At 48.9% G+C, this 19,531-nt stretch overlaps 1 protein-coding gene across 8 annotated transcripts in view; it reads right to left on the minus strand.

Moving 5' to 3' along the window:
- Window positions 1–1,736: 1,736 nt before the first annotated feature.
- The window catches only part of ATXN1 (ataxin 1), a 370,404-nt gene continuing 352,609 nt past the window's right edge, over window positions 1,737–19,531 (minus strand). For all 8 annotated transcript variants that reach the window (XM_075052095.1, XM_075052096.1, XM_075052100.1 and 5 more), the window contains 2 exons: window positions 10,452–12,492; window positions 1,737–3,020 (listed from right to left, as the gene is read on the minus strand). In XM_075052095.1, the coding sequence (XP_074908196.1) occupies window positions 2,490–3,020; window positions 10,452–12,332 (2,412 nt within the window). In that variant the 5' untranslated portion in view covers window positions 12,333–12,492 and the 3' untranslated portion in view covers window positions 1,737–2,489. The remainder of the gene's footprint in view (window positions 3,021–10,451; window positions 12,493–19,531) is intronic.

Genomic DNA, 19,531 nt, shown 5'->3' on the forward strand with positions numbered 1-19,531 from the left:
GGTATAAAAACAATTAGTTCTGGTGTGAGCTAAATTTCAAGTAACAAATAACAGAGTCAAAGCTGGGGTTTGGGATTAACATTTCTTCTCTTAAATAAAAGCACTGTATTTTAGGGGAGAGGGAAAACAAGATTTTAAATAAATTTGTTCACTTTAGGTTACTGCGTTTCTAATGACGGACTTTTATTTCCGTTTCTCCGTATCAGTACAGCTTCTTCAAAACTACCTGAAGGATGCGAACTCGCCAACCAAAACCGACACGAACGCTTGCTCACGTAGGGCCCAAGCTCAATCCCACTGAAATCAACGGGATCTTTCTAGTGGCAGCAACGGGCTTTAGCGCTCAGCCCCGAAGTACTTCATACTTGCACCTCGCCGAGGCTTGTGCAGGAGGCTGGGTGCACAGCACCTCAAAGGATCCGGCCCTGCCTGGGGAAAGAAAAGACTGAACGGCATGAATCCCCCCCATCCTACTTGGTTTGTACCAAACTCTTGAAATCTCGCCTTTCCAATGGAAAACGATGCAATTAAAATAACAAATAATAATAATAAAATAACAATAGGTTTGTTTTCAAAACAAACAAACACCTTGCTTATGTATAGAAATGTTTCTTGTGGAAAACTCTCTCAGCAAGTCTGAAGAAAAATTCTCAGAGCTGTCCCAGTAGGACCTGGTTCTGTGTGGCAGATATGGTAGAAAGACCAAAAATGAACTTTGAAAGGAACGTAACCCTATGAAATGGCCTAGAGCGTAGGCAGGTTAGTGAGTAATTGCTACATTTGTTTATGCTCTTTCAGACCCCCCCAACCCACAACATTATTAGGTAAAAACTGCAGGAATACCACACAAATGATAAACTCAAGATGTGCAAATTGCAAGATTCTTTAAAGTCCATCTTTTTCAAAAACACTGGACAATGATTTTTTTTTTCCTCTTTCCTTTTTCCTTTCTCTTATTTTTTTTTATTATCTGTCAGCTCGCATATGCCTTTAACTCTTTCTCAAGCATTAAAGTTTAAAAAGTGCCTCCTATTAAGTAGTCCTTTGTGGACAATGACTGTCACATACTAGTTCAATAATTCACATTCATCCCTTTGAAACCACATTAAAACTTTCAGCATCTTGCCTGTGAGAAAACTTTACATAGTTGCATGTAGTTACAGTGTTGAAGAGATTTGTTTGTTTGTTTGTTTGTTGTTGTTGCTTTCCGAGCAGATTAAAGTGAGATACAGTACGTACTGAGTGTTAGACCAGGATGCTCAGCAATAAAGTGTGAACAGCATTTTAAGTGCTTAAAGACATTCTAGGTTCATCTTCAACAGCGAATTCCTGTGTCACACCGAAATTTGAAAAAAGTGGCACCAGTTGTCCATAATCATGAACTAAAAACAGTACTAGAGTTAAAGACAAAGATTTGCAACCTAACTGCAAACAATGGATGCCTGTGATCTCAAAGGGGCAGTATGCGTCTACCTTGTGGAAGCAAATGTCAATGGCGTAACCCGGTCGATTTGTCTAACACTGCACAAAAACAGGAGTGAGCCTGAGCCAGGCACATCCACAGAGCCGGAGGCCTTCTCACGCACACCCACGCACACCCAGGACACACACACGCACGCACCCACCCACCCCACCGCCACGAAGGAAAACCTTGCAGGGCGACCGGTGCAAGAGTCCGTACAGCCTCCCCGTCTGCTGACTCCGGGCAATGGAACTGCACTAACAAGCAGAAAGGAAATGTTGGTGTGGCAGTTGCTTTAGGAATAAAAATCAGTGCAGTCAGACCCCATGGGGGGAAAAAATATATATATACATATACACACACACAAATATATATATATATATATACTGTAGAGCCTTGAGTAAGAGTTGGCTTGTTGTTGAGAACGTCAGAGACTGTCCGATCCTTTTCAATAACACCCATGGGTTGTGTCCTCAGCATCCACCTGGGGTGAGGAAACCTCTTCACCAACCCGCCACAGAGCCGCAGTCCCTCCTCGGGACTGGCGTGCACACACACACGCACCCCTACACACACGCACCCCACGCGTGACATACACCTCTGCTACAGTTCCCTTCTCCTCACCTCCCCCCAAAAAACTAGAACAGGAACCAAAACAACAAAACGAAAACAAAAACAAAAACAAAAAAAACAACAACGAAAAGAAAACCAAATCACAGCTGGACCCTGTCCTACACGAGGTGTTAGAAAACAGGAGCCATGACAACACATTCATTTCCACTAAGGGTGTGTGAAGCAGATACTGCCCCTTCTGTAGCTCTCGATAAACCTAGTCACTGACAAACACTTGTGGAAAAACATATGCACCAGTCTCCTGCATAATACCAGCTGCAACTATAACAACAAGGTTATAACATAAACCTAAAATAAGATGATAACATGTAAATACTGGGTTATTTAGTCTACAGTACAGTAATCTGGATAAAAATGACAAGGGATAGCCTAATTTCCTTTCCCCAAACAACTTTTACTTTCCTACGTTGGATCGACCTTCAATGCAAATCTTAACCTCCTGAGGAATAAAAGAAGGCTTGGGAAGAGTCAAAGGTGGCTCCTCTTCTGATTTCTCTAGTTTTCGTGTTTCAGGGGCTGACCACCTCCTCTTCCTCGTTGCCGGGGGCTTGCTGGGTTCTGTTTTGGTGAGCAAAGGTGCTGCAGGCAATCCTATTTTGTCCGGAAACTTCAGTTCACCGTTCTCAGCTAACATCTGTGCGCTTCCCTGATTAATCCCGTTTTCCTGCTCCACATACCTGTGTCTACTTCCAGCTAGACTGTCATTCTTTGAATGCTTCAGCAAGATACTAGCTGAGTCCATGGGCTGGCCCTTTTTAATAGAGCCGTTCTTCAGGTTCTTGAGCGTGAGCGATATGCAGACGTCCCCCACCGAGAGTTTGGAGCATGGCAAATCAAAGAGCTGGCTGGTTCTCTCGGGGCAGCAGGATGACCAGCCTTGTCCAAATACAAAAAAAGGGTATTCTACCAAGACTTCCACGCTGACCTGCAGAAAGAGAGGGGACAACAGAGAGAGAGACAGAGGGAGAGAGAGGGGAGAGCGTGAGATCACCCGTGTGCCCTCACGCACGTGCACGGCAGGCGGCACTTGCCACGGGAGAGAGGGATAAAACAAATTGCAAAAGCGCTGTTCAGGTTCTGCAAAATCAGTACGCTGACCACCAGACTTCACGCCTATCCCTGTCACACGGGTGTTAATGGTTTCTCTGAGCTCAGCATTTCTTAGCACAAGACCTCAGCGGGAATCAAGCTTTACCTTTATCCAGCCGCTCAGAGAGGCCTAAGAGGCAAAACAGCTTCACCATCTGGCAAACTCAGGTCCCTGCCATCCCCTTGTGGTATCTAGAGCCTCTCACCCACATCTAAAGACACTTTCCAACCAGAGGATGGCTCAAGGGAAGCTCAGTTCTGACACACGATTTCCTAAATGACCACGGGAATGCCATCCTCACCTTCACCCAAACAAGCATATACTTACCAGCGTGAAGCGGTTGAAGGCATGCTGATTTCCAAGGAAGGCCATGAGTATGTACGGAGTTGTAGCCATAAGAGCAGTGAGCATGAACCTGCCTTCCCCCAGCAGTCCTGTTACCAGTCCAGGTCCTTCCCTTCTCACACCCGCTCTCCCACTCTGCAGTTGAGTTCACCTCCTGCACTCCCTCAGGGAGAGGATCATCTCTCCTCCTCCTCCAGTTCCTGCACTGGGTCTTTTCTGCACTGTGTCCCTGTTTCCCCCCACTTCCCCCAGTTTAAAAATGTATCTGCTTATGCGTCTTAGCTAACCATCTTACAGGGAGCTGCCACAGAGAGAACAGACCAGCAACGGGTGCCCACTGCTCCTTGATCTTGCAAATGCTGGGCCTTGAAGTCCCAACATGATAAGGCACTTAAATACCCGCTTATCTTTGCACGTGTCAGCAGTCCAGTGCTCACCGCACGGGGCTGCGTCTGCAGGCTCAGACACTTGATACGGGCTCACGCAATTCACAACCCACGGGGCTGAGACCCCCCAGCACGCAACAACGAGGGCAGGAAATTCTGACTAAACCTTTTTAAAAATTTGGCACGTGTTTTTAACTTGCTCTGTGTAACAGCAGTGAGGTCTGCAACTCTCTAAAGAGGGTGGCTTATGCTGAAGTCAGATATCCACTGCTCTGCTCCCAAGGTCCCCGTGTCCTCTGGAGCTCGTCTCAGGCATGGGGGCAGGATCCTGCTCTGATGGTGTAACCCCTATTTGGTAGGGGCTAAAGTGCAGGAGAACACCTGAATACATGTGTTCATCTCATTTCTGAGCCACTCAGCAGGCAAGGAGCATACCAGCTGCCTGGAGAGCCTGCCCTCTCCAGGAACACAGACTCACTTGAAAGGAACATCACAGCAGGCTTGTGAAACCACCTCTCACCCTTGGGAGCAAGTAATGCTGTCATACCGAGCATGGCTTTGTATTGTTAAAAATACATTTCAACATTAAGGAACAGAAGCTGTCCGCGATGCACGTTGCACTCCAGTGTTCAAACATCTTTGTTCTTAATATTGTGAACCTTGGGATGAAGTTGCATGGCCTGTCTCGCAGAAGGAGTTGGACTCGACAGTACGGCACCCAGCAGCCCTGCCACTTCCCCGCTCCTGCTGCTTACTCTCAGAGGTGCCCTCCCTCAAGCAGGGCCCGCGGTAGCTCCCCTGGCATCCCACCGGCTCCACATCCCTTTTGGGCAGGAAGACTTGATCAGGGATGTCCCTCAGAGCTCAGAGACAGAGGCTCCAGAACCAGGAAACCAAAGATTCCCATCAGATGTTGACTGTGCCTCCGACTGGTTAAGCCCATGTCAGCAGTCAACCGCAGTTTATAAGACAGTTGATTCTGCTGGAAAAAAACTTACAAAGTCTATAAATACATGCTACGTACTTCTGCAACTAGGCCAACGAATAACGCTGCATGTATTATCCTGCCACTCCACCTGCCCAACGCAGTAAGCCACTGTACAAGGAATTTCAAAAGCAGCAGTTCAGAGGCACAAAGATACACTCCACTACATCAATTTTTGTCATATTAGACCTTTTCCGAGCAGAACTGCCTGCCAACAATCAACTACACACACAGCAATAGTGGAAAGGGACCTGACTTTACGCCTGGTTTATGCCTTGAACTATGGAGAAAGTGGGGCGAGGTAAACACAAAAGTCCCATCCCTCCATGTCGTTGGACAGAAACACTCCAGAGCCAGGATCTGCAGAAATATTTGCCCAGAGTTTGGGATCCTATTCCATACATATCCATTTCAATAAGGGGTCTGACTGGGCAAAGTGGTGAATATCCAGTATCTCCCATGGACTTAAATGGAAACTGCTGCCTACACAGAGCTGTAGGCTTCTCTCCAGGCATGGATCATCTGGTGGACACAGCTTTCTCCTTTATGTTGCTATGTCTCTCCTCTTTTTTTCTTCTTGCCTGCCTGCTGTATTTTTTTTTCTCTTTCTTCTACTTTCCCATCCTTGTCAAAAGCTATTTGTATCTGTGGGAATCATACACGCTTGTGTGCATCATCCTCACCAACACACAAGTTCCTCTTGATATGAACATGCTTCCACCGCACGTTATACTTTTTTTTTTAACGTGGCATCCAAAACACTTGCCTGAACTGTCAATCACTGAAACAAATCCCAGAACTGGTGGTGGTGACCATGAATAACACCAAATAATAAAGATGGTGAAATGCCGCAATTTCCACAATTCGGTCACGGTGTGCATGTACCACTACTGATTTGAAATGGTTCCTCATGGATTATCAAGCCCTGTTTTAGCTGGCCGCTTCTGGATTCAGCTAACTTGGGATTTAAGGTAACCATTCTCCACAAGCAACAGTAGTCAAAGACCTTTTAAGTGTGAAAGTTCAGCAAAAACACCCCTGCATAATTTTTTTCTGACCACCACATTGAAACACAAAATATGAATTTTAAAAGCTCCGTCCCCCAATATCCTGCCATGATTATTGTAGGAGAGAAGAAATTTGGTCCCTCTTCAAGCACACCGAGGCTCTACTGCAAGCTACATTTACATCTCTGTTTTGTAAGACTGACTAGTGAAAACACCCAAAACTCCTCAGTGCAGCTGCTGAGTATCTGCAATCTTCTATAACTCTTTATAATTTTATTTCTCAGCCAAACTCGGTAGGTAAGGCAGGCAATTCAGACTGCTCAGGAAACCCTGGCTGGAGCTGGAACATGGATGATAGGTGCTGCAAGATCTGATGCCCAGAAAATACCCTTCCCATCATTCAGAAACACAGCAACTTTAGTCTTGGGGCTCGCTGCCGCAACCAACATAACGAGCATTAAAGCAAAAGGTGCCTGGTAAAAGTGGTTTGTATGAATTGTATTTTAATAAATGTAAACATACATTTTCCAATTAAGTGTTTTTCTCCCTGACATTATTAAAATGTGATGAAACTAGGAGTGGCAGGCTGGAAACAAAGAGAAGGAAGCGGTTCTGGAAACAATGTGCAATTAAGCGGTGGAGCTCTCCGCTGAAGGCCTTGCTGTGGGTGCTGAGAGACTCCTCGGGTCCAAAAAACAGCTGGGCGGATTTGTGGAATAGAAGCTCTCCCTCTCAGAGAGAAGTCTCTGCAGAGCTGCGCTCCCATACGACCTCGCCTACTCAGAGTCTTTGGGACTCCTAATGTTCCCACCACCCCGAACAACGCTGCCTTCACCAGAGTGGATTTTCTCTGAGAAATTTATGGGGCTGTAGGCAGCACCTTGTGCCATGGGGACTACCTGTCACGACACATGGTCTGGGTGGTCATCCCCTCAGGGCTGCATCTAGCCCAGCTTCAGTACACCATCACAACAAATGGACCCAGCGCTTGAAGGTTAGGGGCTACTGCTCTCCACAGCCATGTGACCCCACCATTTCTCAAGAGAAGCCACCTCTGTGCATCAGACCACTGGCTGCTGAGTTTATCACAGAAGCTCTTATCTGCTGCACCCCCAGAATTCAGTAACATGCATCCGAAGACAGACCACAGCCACCCCACCACTCCGAGGAACAAGGACTTACTGCCCCTGTGACCAGGGGACACGGATATGGAGATCACATGCAGGGAAGGCTGGGAGAGATCTCCATCTGCAGCAGCAAACTGAGTCAACATCTCTCTTTCTGTGCCTGTTACAGTGCCAAAGATAACGAAAAGGAGAGTGTGGAGTAAAGAAAACGTAACTGGTTTGTGTGCATGCAGAGATGTAAGGGGAAAACTAAACTAGATGATGGTCTAAAAAGATACGCACTAAACTAAACTAGTTAGGGCTACTAACTAGATGCTCTAATGGGACTTTTCCATCTCTAGTGTCTATGATTCTGGTTTTTAAAAAAAAGGAAAATTAAGAACTGTATGTTCATCTTTTCTTTTTAAGGTATACTTTAGGAATGATTAGGAACTGAAATACAGGGATGAAAGCAAGCATTTCAGAGAACTTATTTTGCATCTCCTGTATGTTTTGACCTTAACATCAATGGAGGTAAATTACTGGCTTCTGCTTGTGCCTGGCAGCAAAAGAAAGGACAGGTAGTAATGATGAAAGTGTTATTACAAGAAAAGTGTGTGGAATTGCAAAGAGATGCAGATCCATAGGTCTTTTCTTTTAGGCAACTTGAATGCAGAGGAGTAACAGCTGAACTTTGGGTTCTGGTCCAGCTGACACTTACTTGACTTCTTCCTAATCCAGAGCAAGGATGCTGTGAAATGGAAACCTAGCATCCCTCCAGGGCTAAGGCCAGTTATTTCACTGAAAAGGCATGTAGCTTTAGTTGGGTTAATTTTCCTCTAGGTTTCCATACCTGGGTTGGATTTGCCAGGTGACTGGAAGATGGGGAAAGGAGGGAGGATGACCTCTTTCTGCCTAAGTGCTGTGCTGGGGAGAGGCAGCTGTGGGCTTGCCATGATACGATACAATAGCAGCTGCAAGGTGCCTCCCTATTTACGTTACAGTTGTATATGCTCAGCTAAAAATAATCTCCTACCTCTGTCCCTCCATTGGTGAGAAAATTAGCTAATGTTTGCACAGAGTCTGAAAATACAAATTCATCAATATTATAATGACTTCCCAGAAATCCCTGGGAGGAGTACGTAAGTAAGCCAAAGCTAATGATAACAACGCTATTTTTGTATGGCACTTACTCTTTACAACTTACACTCCCTTGATAATACCATTCGAAAACCTTCCTCATTCCAGAAGCATGTATGCAACTGAAACTTAATTGTAATAAAACACTTCGCGAAGCTACGCTACACACGCAGATGTATCCCCACTGTATTCTGGATGCAAGATATATTTAAGTGCAGCAGCACCACAGTGCCACTGCTCAAAGCAGCACGACTAAATACTGTTCTTTCAACAAGAAGACTAAGCCCTCTTCACGCAGGCAAGCTTCTAGCGAGTAATGACTGCCGCATGCCTGCTAATAAAGCTAAATGCTTTCATATAGCCACGTCGGGCTGAGAGTGAGGTCACGGAGACTTCAAGCATGTAGAAATGCTCTCTCGCTCGCTCTCTCTCAACCCAGGCAAGGGAAAACTGGCAGAGCCGTCCCAGCTATGCAGGGACACAGCTGATCTGGGAAGAGACCCAAGTCCTGGAATCTGCAGGAAACCTAAATTAAACGCCCGTTTCTAATCATATCTCTACGTGACTCGCCCTCCATTCTGGAAGCATCCCCGGTGGGAAACACAGCTGGGGAGTATTTTGGCTGCGATGATGTCAGCCCGCTCCTGATAGGCTTCTCCGTAAGGTGACACTTTGCTGGGTGAGACCCGTGTGCCTGGCCCTGGATTTTTACAGCCTCAGACTCGGCTTGCTTTCTGCCAGAGGATGGCACTCCACCCCCTGCAAAGGCGCTCTTCCCCGCGCCCAGGACTACGACACATCGCCTGCGTTGACAGATCTGCGAACGAGACATGACACAAATGCTACCTGCTAATTTGTACCTCTTCTGCTGGTGCAGAGACTGGTGGCCTGGCTGCAGGGAGAGAAATGAGAGCAAGATGAAAATTGCAGATGGGAGATTGCTACTTTTGAAATCTCATTATTCAAGGCACCAGGGAAAATTATAGTAACTGGTCCTGATCCAAGGACGGTTCCTCTAATCACGAAGCCTGAGATGCACCAAAATACAGCTGAGCGGTGGGGAAAAAGTCACATCTTTATACCAAAAGCACCAGAGGCCCAACTTCTATCAGCTGTGCCGATGCACACACATACATGAACAAAACCGCATAGGGAATCTGCACGTTTGACATGAGAAAGTGGATGTGTCATCTATAGCGATTTACCACGTATGCGCAACTGGGGCAAGACAGGTCACAGATTGCTGTGACTGCAAGAAATTTTTCCTATAATCTGCTCCTCGGTACCATTGCTGTTCGTTTTTCTTCTCCAAACTGTCATCCTGAGGTGCTTTACTACACGTGTCCACATCCAGCTTCTCTCTCTTTCTCACTCTGGTTCTCCAGGGCTGAGGATGCAGCATCGGGGTTGCAGAGGCTGCAGTTCACAGCACTCAAACCAGACCAGAAAGACTTGCAACACGATTATTTAAAATGAGTACCTCTAGGAAGCAAAACGCTATCCGGTATAGCTGAACTGGTCCAGCCTCAATGCAGCAGAATCTAAATCGCTCAGAAAATGGACAGCATCAGGATAACGCTTTATGATCAATACATACCCATTCTCAACCAACAAATACCTTTGGAAAGTTACAGGTTTTCTTCCTACATTGTGAACCAATGAGAAACAAAGGTCAGAAGCACAGCCTGCCCAGCCATCTAGATGGTTTTTCTTTCCAAATTTCCCTTGAACACACAGTTTATGTGAGCCGTACAGTGTTTAAACCACCCACAACCAAAGCCTCAGTAAAACTCTGTAGTGTGTTTCAGTAACTTACGTGTGTGATGGAGCCATTCCCAGGCAGCTCCAAGTTTTCAAGCCATGGAAATTCACTGCTTTGTGCCCTACCCTCTCTCTCAAGGGTAGGATTTGAGCTGAATCTAAACTGAGCTTTCTGGTGTGGAAGGTAAAAATCATCTATCAAAATGCAAAATATATCCTCTCGTACTGCTTACAGCGTTTTATATTTTAATCAAAAAAGATGATGTAATTCTTCCTGTGGGTTCTCCAGCTGTAAGAAAGACCCGGTTTCTATCCAAGAGACTACGTTTGTCATTGGTGTGACCCTGATGGCTCCCCTGGCATGGCAAGGGGGATGATTTTTGGACCAGAGCTGGTCTCACAGCTGGATATGAACGATGAAGAACCAACCCTGCGCGGATCCAAAGCGACTGAGATGTGCTGAAGAAAGCTGCACCCGCGGGGTCAAAGCGCGCACCCCAGTCCAACCCCCCCGCCCCACCACGCGTTGCCATTACCTGCGCTCGATGCTCCCCAACCGCAAACTGTATCACGGCAATGCCCGGGCTATGGCTGTCTTCAATCCTCTCCACAGTGCTGGAGTCTATTTTCAGGTCGTTGCTGATTTCCGCGCTCTGTATGAAGTCTTCTGTTTTCAAGTCCTCTACTTTCTTCAGCTCCCCGTTGGCCAGCTGAATGATCGACCCCTTCATGAAGTAGGGGGGCAGCGTGGGAGGTGCGGCGGCGGGGGAAGCGATGGACTGCACCACGGGCAGGTGGATCTGCGCCTGCACCATGGTGGCCTGGTAGGCAGGCTGGGTGGTGAGGGGCTCCGCGCTGAAGTTCTCGCTCTTGGGGACGGCGGTGGTGACGAACGTGTGAGGCACTGCTGCAAACTGAGGAGACGACGTGACGATGGCGGGCGCGACTCCTGACGGCTCGACGTCCGCGCTGCCGACCGGTATCAGCAGGGACTGGGTGCCAGGGATCACCAGGTGCTGCGGCAGGCTGCCGGGGTACCCGATGGCTTGCTGCTGACCGCTCAGGTAGCCGATCACCGGCGGCTGGGTCCCGGCGTAGAAGGCCGTCGCCGGCAGCCCGACGGGGAGTTGCTCGGAGGCGCTGTGGGTGGTCTGGATGACGGTGTGAGGGGACAGCGTCGCCACCGCCTTCACCCCCTCGTGGCCCAGAGCCTGCTGCGGGGACAAGGCGTAGGACCGGTGGGCCGGCTTTCCTAAGTGCAAGCTTCCCTTGTCGTTGAGGGCTGAGGGAGAGGTCTCGCGGTTGGTGGCCTGCTGCACCTCCATGTCCGCCGTGGGCGTGCTGCTGTTGGGGACCACCATGACGGAGGCTCGGACACCTGAGGAATCCCGCGCGCCGTACTCGGCGGGGCTTGAGTGGACCACCACGTGCCTGGTCTCGTAATGATGGGGAGCTGGTTTATTGCCTGCTTTGACTAGACCCATGTCGGCAGAGGGCGAAATGCCGTACCTCCGGCTCTTCTCTATCTCACCGTTCAGTACCTCCTTGGCCTGCATCGCCTGCAGCCGGCTGCTCTCGGGCTTCTTGGGGGGATCCCTGGTGACGAAGTGGCCCCCCGAGTCGGTGTACTGCACCACCACTTGGGAGGAAGGGCCGAGGGTGAGGGTGTGCGGGATCACTGTCTGATGGGGGTGCAGGGGGACCGGGATGGTTGGAGGAGAGACATTTCTGACACTGCTCTGGGAAGAGCTGGAAATGTGGACGTACTGGTTCTGCTGGGTGGGTGGAGGAGATCCGGCGGCAATCAGTCCAGGCGTCCTGACCAGGTGCGGCTCAACTTTGTGCCCCTGCTGGCTTAAGCCGCTCATGCTGGCCAGCAAAGTGGAATAAGCCTCCAGCTGGGAGCGCTGGGATGGAGTGGTCGCAACGGCTGTGGCCGCTGCCACGGCGCCGGTCGCAGAATTGGCCGTTGGGGAAATCAGCTGCGAGGGGATGAATCCGGTGTACGATCCGCTGTACTGGGGCCCGACGAACTGGAAGGTGTGTTGCAAGTGCGTGTACTGCACGGGGGAAACGGGGGTCCCTGACTGGGAGAGGGCGGGCGAGTACACTGTGGGAAGAGTGGTGGAGGCTGGAACGGACCTGGGCGCGCTCGGCGGGGAATAGTCCAGCCCTGCAGACAGCGACTTGTGCAAACCCTGCTGCAAGCCTGTCTCCACCGATGACGTCCCCCCGGGCCGGTGCCGGCCTCCCAGGCCGCCCTGGCCGCCGGGTGTGCTGGGGAGCCATGCTAGGTTATCCGCACGGTGGTTTTCGTTTGGCAGGACTGGCTTCACCTCTGAAGGCAGGCTGGTGGCAGGGATTTCTCGCTTCTTAGGTGGCAGGCATTCATTGCTCCGCTCTTGGTTGGATTTCATCTTTCGCCGTCCCCCCTCCACTGTGCTTGCTTCACTGTCTGGCTGGCTCTGATTTCAGTCTGATAAATGGAAAGTCACATTTGATTTCTGCAAGGGATCCAGTGACTTCATGAGGAATCATCTCCCCGTGAGCACGATCCTCCGACAGCTCCTCTGGATTCTGCAACGAGAGGGTGGGCAAGGGAGGGGGGAGTCACATCATCAGCACTGAGAAATGAGAACAAATGAGCAGACACCCCGAAACAGCAAGCAAGAAACGGAAAAACTTCTGGGGGAAAAAAACCAGACAGTCAGGCATTGCTGCTCTCGTATCAAGGAGCAGTTGATAGCTGCGCTGTAAACAGCAGTAAAAATCCTGGGCATGTCTGCTGATGCACCAGGAAAATGATTAAAACTTTAGGCAGATCAGAAACTCCCTGGCCATAACTTGCCACACTTAGCAGTGGTCACTTATTTCCCAAGGCTCGCTTTCTCCTTCCTCTGGGAAAACCCTCTCTCTCTCTCAGGTGCCTGGTTCGCTCTTCCAGCCTCTCCTTCCCCTGCAACGATGACGTTGCTTTCGCCCTGCCATGTCCTAAAAAGCACAGGAGCGTGGCAGGGAGCCCCAAGGAACATGCACACGCAAAATATTTACATTAGCAACAAGTAGCTATTAGTGGTGTGGAGGGAAGGTGGTGGTCACTCCCGAACCCTTGAACCCCAGTCACCCCCAGGGTGACTTCATGTCACATCGGGCAGGGCTGCGGAGGCAGCAGCTGCCCCCCGTCCCCCTTCCACGCCATGGATCGTTACAGGCACACGTGCCCTTCATCTACCAGTCTGGCAATGAACCTCGGCCACGCGATCTATTTACGGCAGCAGCCCAGAGCCAGAGATGGCTCTGAGCCAGGTTTTTAATGTGTGGGGCTTTTTTTTTTTTTCCCCCAGTGCTTTCAACTCCCTTTGCTACTAACACCTCATGCCCAGGTGTCCGGGCAGGACTCTGCGCTGGGAGATGCTCCCCGCCGCGTACAGGTTGGCCGGAGCCAGGTGACAGCACCTTCTCCATCTCTGGCAGGATCCGATCCCCATTTCTTAGCAACTGCCTGACCAGGGAGGCTGCGGGTGGCCACAGCCACACGTCCAAACACTGAGCAAACTCAGCCCTGGGGATGCCTCGCCAGGACTGCTTGGAAAAGCACGTTTGGGTTTCCTCATCCAAACCAGGAGCCCCCACCACTGTAAAAGCTCATGATTTTATATTGGGCTAATTTTGCTGTTGGAGCAAAACAGTTGCTTTCTCTGCTCTGCATCACTTACTGCGACTTCAGCCACCCAAAGGCAACAAAGTCGACAAAGTCTTCCTAACTCTTTCATTATCTGCTAAGGAAAACACTGTAACTAAAACACATCCTGCTTTGAAAAAAAGCAAAAGGAGCTGACAGTCTTCCCCTACCTTCCCTTTCAGGGAAATACCCCAGGCCCTGTCCAGCCACTGCTTGTCATCTGCATCTCTGGCTGTTTTGAAAGATATGCAAGAATGGGTGCAGAGAAACCATGCAACTTGCATGACTGGCATCCTAACAAGAAAAGCATGCATTATATGAAAGAAAAATAGAGAGCGAAAGAATTAAGAGTGGATGTGAAAGAAGATGGAAATAGGATATAGCCTACTTTAAAGTGAATGCTGAGCAGCAGTAATGATACTTATCTTACGGCAAGTAATATTCCTTTGGGGGATTTCTTTCCCTGCCGCTTTGCTTCTAATGAACAATAAGCCTGATGTTTATATGCGCATGCAGTACTTTGAAGACATACTAGACTAAGATTAAACCTATCTTTAAGAGCACTCTTTACGTTTATGGTCCTCCAAGCTGCTGTAAGCCTGCAGGAAAAGTCCAAACCTTCTAACGGTTTGATACAATCATTCTTAAGTTAATTATTCCGTTGTTTAAATATTGATAAACAGTAATGAAACACCAATAGCCATAAAGCCGGGCGGGGGAGTAAAGCACTGTTTCAGGGCAGATTCCCTGGCTTTGAGGCGAGAGAGAAGATGAAAGGACTCAGGGGAGCTTCAAAAGACCAAGGGCCAGTGATGCTTTCGGCACAGCGGCTCAGGGGCAGCAGCACCCGCCGAGCGGCGGCTCAGCACCGCTACCCCGACCTGCCCCGACCCGCCGGCACCGCTGCCTCGGTGCTGTGGCCACGGCCGGACAAGGGCAGCCAGGAGACAGCACAGGTCTTCCCCCTCCTCCTGACAGTTGCTCTTCGTGTCTTGGCAACAGCTAAAATTATTATATTACACATGACTTACAGATTTTTATTTTTAAGTTCGACTAAAAATAAAATCGCCGAGCTCACATTTGCGCAGTCATCCTTGCTTAACTTGAGCTCACTGTAGCCTTCTGCTCCGGGCAGTCAGCTTTGGCAGGTAAGTCAGCAGCTCCTGGCCAAGGCGGCTGCCCGAGGATGCCGTGGGGGGACGCCCTTGACACGGGGCACTCGTCCCGCTCCCCTTGCCGCGGGGAGCTCGCGCTGGCCTCGGACTGTCCTCCGATCTCTCACGGAGATGGACATGAGCCGCAAACTCGGAATTTAAATACACTCCCGTGGGGAAAAGCTGGGAGCAGAGGGCTGGCCCCTCTGCCTGCAACGGAGCACGGAGCTTGTACATGGGAGCAAATAGGGCCAGTCTCTTTTGCTGTGACAGATAAACCAGGTTCCCCAAAACTAGCCATTTCAAAAGCCTGAGGCGTCTGGCTTTAGCTTCTCCGCATCAAAAGTACTACTATGAAGCTGTATGAAACCTGGTGAAGTTTCACTCTGCAGGAGCTGAAGCAAAAGTTTTGTTCTGGTAAATAGCACTGAACCACTGAGTTTTGGGTAGCTTCCAACATCAAAGCTAACATCCTTCAAAAATACCAAATACTAAATCTTTTGGGTTGGGGGGGGGTTTGGTGTAAATCTTTCATATGGTTGACTTCATCATCACCGTTAACAAAAGGGCTGCCCAAAATCTCCTGGAGAGCAAAGGAGGAATGAACAAGCTTAACGGAGACAAGGGATGAGACAGCCGTAGAGCAGTGAAGACTGCCCCACTTTTCCAAGCCCAAGTACTTCACGGTGAGACTTTGAACTCTAACAGACACAGGACTGGATTTGCAAAATGCAAATGTGCAGCATAAAACAGCCTACTTCTACTTCAAGACTTAAAAGTAAAATGGTAAGTTTTCAGCATGATTCAAGTTCCAGCAACAGCAAAGATAAGACAGGACTGATTTTGCTAGGGAAGCAATGAAAAGGAGACAACCCAAACAGAGTGTCTCAAAGGCAAGAGGTATAAGACCTGGTTAAACTGTTCTTTGCTGGCTGTCCTAGAAAGATGAACGCCTGCCTTCTGCGGTGTGCCGCAGGGTTTGTTATTTGTATGCTTTTTTTTTGGATCCAAGTAATTTTTCTGACTGTCGAGATTTCCCTTCTCTAACTTCAGAGCTGTCGATCATGATTTGTGAGCTATGCAAATGAGGAGCAAACACCAGGTGATTTCTTGCTCCCACTTTGTACAAGTGTGTGTCACACGAGTGCGTGCGTGCGTGCATGCCTGTGTAATTATGGCTGGGAAGGTAAAGGGGACAAAGAGATCAGGGACAGCAGCTGGACTTTGGTATCTCTGGCAGCGAGTACACATGGAACATTGCTTAAGTGTCTGGACAGCCAGTGTCCGCTGGCAGCCTGCCCACACTCAAATTCCTGGAAAGGCTTAAGGCAGAAAAATAATCACTTGGAGGAGTCACCATCTGGGCTTGCTCTGGTCCCAAAGGAATTGCTCACTGGAGCTCAGGATGTGCATTTTTCATGCAAAACTCCAGTGCCTCTCTGCAAGACACTTTAAACCTCACTATGTCTCCCAAAACAGTATTTTTCTATTTATTTCATCTAATAAATTTAAAACTCATGAGAAGATACTGGGTTATAGCTCGAGGGGCTGACCTCCTTTATTTATCCAGAGTTCACTGCAGCAAAGGTAAAACTAGCAATGCAAGCCTCCAAACTCATTGTGAACATACGCTGCATCCCACCACTGGGGTGCACAGAAGGTGGGGCCAGACTCACAAACCACAGCGGCACCCTATGCAAATGGTGGGACTTTCACTGCCTTCAGAAATCAGGCACTTTTTGCAGCCCCGTGATGTAGCTAACATCATTTTTAGGTCTCTAAAACACCTTCAAAAACCTGGTCCCTCATCCTCTCTGGTCCCTGACCTTTCTGCAGTTGCTAACAAGCTCACACCAACATGTGCCACCAGGAGCAAGGGCTGGGACCACCCACTCGTTTGCCTTATTGTTTGGAGCATCACCCAAGGGGGGCAGCCGTCAGCCTCCAACTTCAGGGATATTCAATTCAAACCAGTCCCTTATTGTCAAAAGGCTCCTTTGATCCCAAACACTAATAACACACAGATTATTATGACTTTTCAGCTTTCACCTTCCAGCTCCAGGTATCACCAGTAAATTCTCACATTTAACCGTACAAAAAAAAACCTGGGTCTCTCCTCTGTCAGACACTGTTGTCCTGCCTGGCAAGTAGACATCAATGCAATATTCAAAGAGTACACCAAAAAAAAAATCCTTTGAATCGAGCCTGGTTTTTTATGTCTGGGGTGTTACCAGGCAGAAGCAGCAGCACAGTCTGATGCTCCCGCCTCAAATCGCCCACCCATCCTATCACGATAGGATGAATGGGTAATTTCAGCAACGCTGGAAATCAGTGGGAAGGGAGGGCACTTCGTCCCACCTCTCCCCTCCCCTCCAAGGAGGCTGGCATCTCGCAGGATCAGATTCAGAGAGATTAAAAGACAGACACATTGCAGAGGGCTCCACAGCTGCATTCTGGCTCTCAGATCTATATGCCAGCTTCCCCCCCTGCTCTACACCCTGCCTGCTGCCAGCTACATATTCATAGTTGTAACTGCTACAGATTTCATTAGCCTTGCCATGTGCAGCTCAGTGCACGCCAACAATAGCTATAGGAGTTTATTGTCCAATCCGACCGATTTCACAGCTCTCTGGCAGATTTCCCAGGAGGGCCAACTGCAGAGATCCATTAATAAGAAACATGAAAACCTCTAATAAAATTTGAAATTCTCCTCCCAAAACGAAAGGATTCCTGATCAACACTGCATCTGTAAGACAGATTGTCCACTGCAGTGTTAGCTCCTATTATACTTCTGGAAATCCACCACAGCAAATTGGTAGAGGTTTCTGCAGAGCGAGCAGCTATTCTGTATGTCCCCAGTCAGATCAGACAGCCTCCATGCAATATAAAAAGCAAGCAATAACGAACAAACCTCAGCAAGCACATCACTGGATGTGAGATGCCCAGTGGCTTGACATTCCCATGAAATTTTATGATCCGAATATGTAGGTACTAGCATTGAGAGAGGAAGATTTAGAAGGAAAAAATAGCATAAGATACATTCCCAAAACAACGGGCAGATGATGGAGTTCCAGGACAGCCATTCACTCGACGACATTCATGAATGCAGGCAATACAAATTGATTATTAGAAAGCTACCCCAGCAGTTAATTATCCATTCCTGCCACTTAGCTCCTGAATTTTGAGGATAAGGGGAGATCTGCATGTTCTAAGCAGGGCACGTGCCTCCAGTAGTCCTGTTTTACTACAGTTACACTGTAGTTAGGCACACATAGTTATTTTGTGTGGTGGGTGCTGGTAAGCTGCACGAGAGCGACAGCTTCTCACAGTGCTAGTGTTAGCTTAGGTTTCAGTTAGGCTAACTGCTGAATTTTTTAAGAGTTGGAATTAACTTCCAAAAGTTTGCAGGTTTCTGCCGTCAGTTTATCTGTGTGCCATCACCTGGTTCTGCAACAGAAAAGATGCCCGCATTTTCAACATCTCATGCCATGCTCTGGACATACAGCATACCTTGCCGTGCACATCCGTAGTGATGTGGCTACATGTATGTGTTGCAGGACTGCAGGTACCATGGGCGATCTGATTAGAGTCTCAGCTGCCTGCTCATTTATTCCATTTTTTTTACCAAAAGAGTTATTAGCAAAGGTGAACCCTCCTCTTCCAGCATACTTTGCTGAGAGGTGGTACCACAGAGCGCAGCACGAGATGCTGGGCAGGCAGGCAGGCTGGAAGCAAGGAAGCACTCGCTTCGAGAGCCGCAAGCCGACCCTGCGGCAGGGCTGCTGTCGGAGGGCTGGGCATGTCGGGCAGCTCTCCCCCCTCCCAGCCCACCCCGCGGGCAGCACCCTCGCTCCCCGGCACAGAAATCCCTTGCCTCACAGTTCCAAACCCAGGCGCTCAAATAGCACGAGTTGGGCCCTGCTTCTTATCCCTGAAACACATGATACTGGTTTACAAATAGACGATTTCTTAAAATGATAACAGTTGAGTTTATTTGCTTTTTTATTATTTTTTCTTTTAACTTGCTCTGTGAGGCCTTTCAGGCTCGAGGTCTCTATCTTTTCCCTACAACTCACAAGACCAGAAACTTACTATTTTAGCTAAAAGTGGAATTTCCCATCTCATCATTTGACACCAGGAACTGGAGTTTTGTGAAACTGCGTCAGATATCCAGAGACTAGTGATAAAAATGCAAGAGCTGACGATGCTGATTACAGCACAACTTCTCCAAGGGTGAAGCGCTGGACTCCAGAGCCCTCTGCCCCTACGGAGGAAGGGGAGAAGGATTTAACTGCTAAGTAAGGGCCTGAGCCCTGGGGCAACGCCACGTGAGCGTGCACAACTTGACACATGGCTTTCTCTCTCAGCTGCACAGCAGAAAGCGCACCTCAGTTGACCCTATGGGAAGCACCTCTATCTGCAGCCACGAAGGAAAGACCTGGGGTTTCAACTCAGGCTGACTGCGAACCGCACGGTCCCGCAGGCAGAGCCGATCCAAGTGTGACGCTGAAGCATGATTCAGCAGCACAATGTTTTACCACCACGCCGTGCTGAAGCCTTTACGAGCTGACGGAGGTCTGCCAAACGCCTCCGAAGCCCCGCTCCCAAAGCCTCTGAGGTGGCTGTGCCAGGAGCGTCGGGACCACCAACCCAAGATGCTCGGGAAGGCAGCGTCCCCCTTCACACACACCCAGCGCCTTCGGTGGCAGCACGGATGCCACACACGTTTTAAAGTGTTTCTTCAACCCCACTGACGGCAGGAGGGAAAGGTGGATCCCAC

This window comes from Buteo buteo, chromosome 20, assembly GCF_964188355.1.
Source record: "Buteo buteo chromosome 20, bButBut1.hap1.1, whole genome shotgun sequence".
NCBI lineage: Eukaryota > Metazoa > Chordata > Aves > Accipitriformes > Accipitridae > Buteo > Buteo buteo.